Source organism: Pinus tabuliformis, chromosome 4_2 (genome assembly GCF_031772625.1).
Source record: "Pinus tabuliformis cultivar Carrire ecotype Pingquan chromosome 4_2, CPIR1, whole genome shotgun sequence".
Lineage (NCBI taxonomy): Eukaryota > Viridiplantae > Streptophyta > Pinopsida > Pinales > Pinaceae > Pinus > Pinus tabuliformis.
The window spans coordinates 547,770,416-547,775,397 of NC_142304.1; the positions used below are offsets into that span (position 1 = coordinate 547,770,416).

At 33.7% G+C, this 4,982-nt stretch overlaps 1 protein-coding gene across 1 annotated transcript; it reads left to right on the top strand.

Annotated features, from left to right (window-relative positions):
- The first annotated feature begins 2,413 nt into the window (after window positions 1-2,413).
- Window positions 2,414-4,714, top strand: LOC149170453 (uncharacterized). Its single transcript, XM_089425593.1, has 3 exons — window positions 2,414-2,921; window positions 2,974-3,812; window positions 4,613-4,714. The coding sequence occupies exons 1-3, from the start codon at window positions 2,414-2,416 to the stop codon at window positions 4,712-4,714; spliced, it is 1,449 nt and encodes a 482-aa protein (XP_089281719.1).
- The last annotated feature ends 268 nt before the right edge of the window (window positions 4,715-4,982 follow it).

Below are 4,982 nucleotides of genomic sequence, written 5' to 3' on the forward strand. Positions count from 1 at the left end.
GAATGTGCTAGCACCATTCAAGAGATAGTTGAGTTGGACTATAGGTCTTTTAGATGAGCGATCCTTAATATCACTCGTTATATTATTTTAATATAAGGAAATCTACTAGACATAACCCAGCTAATGAGTTTTATCCCATTGAAAGGAAAAAGCAAAATGCAAGCATCTTAGGCCAAACCACTTGTGCTTCTAAAACATTGTGAATAGGTTCTCTCCCATCTTAAGAAAAATAGTAGATTTCTTACTCCTTGTACAACCAAGGGAATCAAAACATTTAGAAAATGTACCTCTTACCATTATTTCAATGAGTCAAGAAGATGATGATGTAAATGTAAGTGTGAATTAAATGTCAGTGATGAAGTAGAATTAAGGGAATCAAAACATTTAGAAAATGTACCTCTTACAATTATTTTATTGAGTCAAGAATATGATCATGTAAATGTAAGTGTGAATTAAATGTGAGTGATGAAGTAGAATTGAGAGTGTAGTGATGTCATGGATTCATCATACTAAATTATTTATCCTAATCTATAAGGCTTATGTGAGTAGAATTGTTTATAAAAATGTCTTAACGATCCATCACATGAAAGTATTATTTGTTAACATGTTTCCAAGCAACTAATGAAGTTCATCTTATCCTCTTGATGATGAACCAAATTAGTTGGTTTGAAATAGGTGGGCAAATAGTACTTTCATGTGATGGATCTTGAAGAGATTTTTCTAAACTAAAATGTTTTTTAAGCACATATATATGGTGGTTTCATATTGTTTATTTCTATATTCTAATGAATAAGATTTAATAATTCATATGCTACTATTTAAACGAAAAGTTGACCTTTCCAAATGGGAAGGAAGATAAAGAGGTCATGGGAGAATGAGAATGAATATTTTTCGACGGTTGAAAGGGAATTTTTATTGAGATATAGAAATCCTCAGAAGTTAATGGCAAGTAATGAAAAATATCAAAGATTTAGAAAAAAAATATTTATTTTTTAATCAAATGAACAAATAAAAATTTGATCATGTCCATAGGAAATTAAGATTACCTTAACCTTAAAAGAAAAAAAAATTAGACTACCCTTGATTCTAAATGAAAATTTAGAATCAATGAGCCATATTAATTAATTTTCCCTTTAAAGATGTAATGAACATCTAAAATCATTGTTAAGAGTTTCCCATGTGGAATATTTGTGAAGGAAAATAATTAGTGGAACTTATGGCATCCAAAATCAATAGTTATGTACTCATCTTAATTGTTGTTCATCTTGGAAAGTTTATGCATGTTTTAAAAAATGATTATATCATTTTAATACATCATAGTTACTAAGTTTGAGATTGAATTTAAATTTGGATTCCATACGGGGAAAATAGGCTATCTAAAATTCAACACAAAAATTTAGGAGTATTCCTCTTACAACTATTCAAAATCTATATTTTAATAAATTTTAAAAAATCAAAATTAACAATCTTAATATTCAAAATCACTCCTAAAAAAAAATGTTTTCAATCACATTATGGAAGTTGTAAATAAAATTAGATATGGAGATTTGTAAAAAAAATCATCATCAATAGAAGTAAATGGAGATGCATGGAGGTGAATAAGATGAAATAAGGAGAAATCGCTCTTTCTACTTGAACAAAATTGAACTAAAAAGAATGAGAAGTTTTACATCTTTTAGAATTTTTAGTTGGTCAATAATAAATAAGGTTTTAAAAATAAGAAAAAATTACTTAAAAATCACAACTCTAATTTATAAAATAATTCCAAAATAAATCACTACTCTAATTTATAAAATAATTTAGAGAAAATTTTCAATAGTATGAAGATGAATTTTTCAATCCTTCACTTTGAAGTGAAAATTTAAATATCAAATTACTCTATTTCATTTTTGCAATCTGTTTTCCAAATTTTTTTTATTAAAATATTCCTTTGGCCTTGTTTATTTCATTTCACTTTGAAAATGACTTCTTTACTGAACTCCTTTGTCACTTCATTCTTAAATATTGTCCTACTCGAAATTATGTTGGAGCCATTGATTATACTTTATCTGACCCCATACATCGTCTAACCATTTAAATTATGTTAGGACCATTTTATATACTTTGCCTGACCCCTACATTGTCTAACAGTTTTATATTTACGCCGTAAGGCGTTCCCTCTGAGAAAGACATCCCTAAAATGTGACGTGTGCGATTCTGAGCCATTGATTCTTGTGTTAGACGATTGGAGTGTTTGCTGCCTTTGATTTAATCTGTTTTTTTCATAGAATGATTTAATCTGTTTTTTCCCTACAGCTGGAAGACAGAGAGGGAGGATCTGACAATGGACCATGAAACGCTAACTATTCTACCTCCAGAATGATTTAATCTGTTTTTTCCCTACAGCTGGAAGACAGAGAGGGAGGATCTGACAATGGACCATGAAACGCTAACTATTCTACCTCCAGCCGATGAAGTGCCTGACCTAATAACGCATGTTATTCAGTTTGTGTTTATCATAATAGGATGGTTCATCATTTCAATCAGATGGTTGATGAGTGTTATGTATTTTCCAAGAGATCTGCGGTCCTTGCTTCACTGGGAAGATTTTTGGACAAGTAATATTGTTGGGCTGAAAGCTGATCTGAATGCACGCTACAGAGAACAATTGTTTCGAGACAGAAGACTTCCTAAAAGAGCCGTACAAGAAAATGGCATTATGAGCTCAATCATAGCGATTCGGCTACTTTGCTTCTTCCTCACCATGGTATTCTGGCTGCAGAAACTCATGGTCTTACTCAGAAAAGCTTGTTGGTGTCTTTCTGAGATCGTATTCCGAATGATTCGGCCTGTATTATTCGGCCGTGAAATGAATGCGTTGCTGTCTGGCTCTAACGGCTCACCAGCCGATAAAAATCCATCTTCCAATCGTTCGCCGACAGGTGAAAATCCATTTTTCAAGTACCAGGAAGCTTTGGATCATAAGAACGCCAGGAGAAACCGCGTACAGCTTGTGGATAGCGAATAAATCGGCATTTAAGAAAGTGGAGAAGCATATGAAGAAAGGGTTTAAAAAGGGCAAAGACAGTTCTCAATTGATCAAGTTAAAGGAACATAGAACAGGGGACCCTCACAGTGAAGCTGCGGTCTCTGTAAAAGAAGAAGAGTATTTCCAGCAGCTTGGGAAAATGTCGTGGAAGATGAAAGCAGTTTCATTGATCCGTTTTATGATCTTTTATTATGAGGACTGTGTGTGTACAGATATTGATGATGCTATCCAAGCTTACTGTCAAGCATGGCCCCTCATGAATATCGTTGACACCTCAAATCCTGAAGCCAATTTGGTGAGTCAAGCAGCAGACGAAGAATTCGACGCCATTGAAGACATTTGGAAGAAGCATATGAAGTCTATTGGAAATCCTAAATACAGTCACTCCAAACAGCAACTGTCAGAACTAGTCGAAGGGAAGATGAAGAAGGGCCAACTTTGCCAAGTTTGTGAAGAACTAGGGGATCTGAAACTACTTTCAGATGAACAGGAAAGGAAGGCGAGAAAAGACACCAAATACAGGGACAGATTTCACGACAACAAGGAATGGATGAAGAGTGCAGCTGCAAAAAGCAGCCTGTACAAAACAAGGAAAGCATTGGGTCTTGATAGAGCTCACTCAATGGGTAGGTTAAAGAGCTTACTGGCCAATGTTATTTTCGGTTGCATTGATGTGGAGGTAGACAAGGCAATCATAAAAAATTGCGATAAGTGGGCACAGGAAGGAAATGAAATCGACATCTACGAGGTAGCATTTGTAGCTGGCATAGCTGAGGCCGTGAAGGTACAATCTTAATGCCTGGTATTACAATGAAAATTATTTATATATATATATATATTTTTTAATGTTTACGAAGTTAAAAATATTTTATGGTATAGATTATTTTTTTATTTAGTTTATGTATTTTGTATTTTTTTTGTTAAGTTGTGTAATAAACAAATGTTTTTAGCTTTTGGACAAACTTTTTACTAAATAGGTTGTTCTAAGAGTTAGCAGCCAAAATATCTGCATGTTGTCTTTGAAAACTTCACAATGATTTTTACTTTCCATCTTTAAGGAATAACAAAAATACACGAACGAACTTGGAGTCGCATCGATACTACGTCCTTGCCATTAGTCCTCCGATGTTGTTGGTTACTCTAATAATGAGCGTATACACCACCCATATGAGAGGTATGCCCTTGCACCCTCCACTTCCATAGTTTAGAGGAAGGAGAAATACTGAATATTCTGCTTATGCTGTGGATTTCTACGATCGTCGCAATCGGGAGCATTATTATTTCACTCTTTCTGTGTGATCGCGGGAGGTATCGTTGCTAATGCGGGGCGTATGATCGAGGGCGTTAATCAGGAGCAACCTCGCATGCTGGGACTCAGGGGCGATGCACCCCTATATCACAACTAAATTGATTACATTAATTTTTAGTGAACAATAATAATTTTGACTCTCCAAAAAATATTTAACCTATGTACACTTTTTATTTATGTATCAACAAAACTATAAATGAATAAATATTCAATAAATTGGTGATTTGTATAATGTGTGGAGTGGCAACTTAATTTTTGTTTTGTTTGATGTGTAGACTGACATTGGTGACTTACAAATCAAAGTTGACGAGACCCCGGAGGAAGGCAGTCAAATTTTCGGCTATCCTGACGAGATAATTGAGATTCCAGAACGTTAGTGAGAATAAATATTATCATGATTAGTATTTTTTTCATGTATCATCTATCTGATATATCAGTGTGTCATTGGCCGTATGTTTTATGGTTTTACTTTTGTCTATCTCTTCTAAATTTCGGAACAGCACTGGGCTCATTGACTGTTCATATACTGTATTTTGTGTGGTATGGGTTTTTCGGATTCAGAAGCATGATATGCTTTCTCAAATAAACTGTATGATGAACTTGACATGTATTCTGATCATATATTATGTTTTTCATCTACTCTGA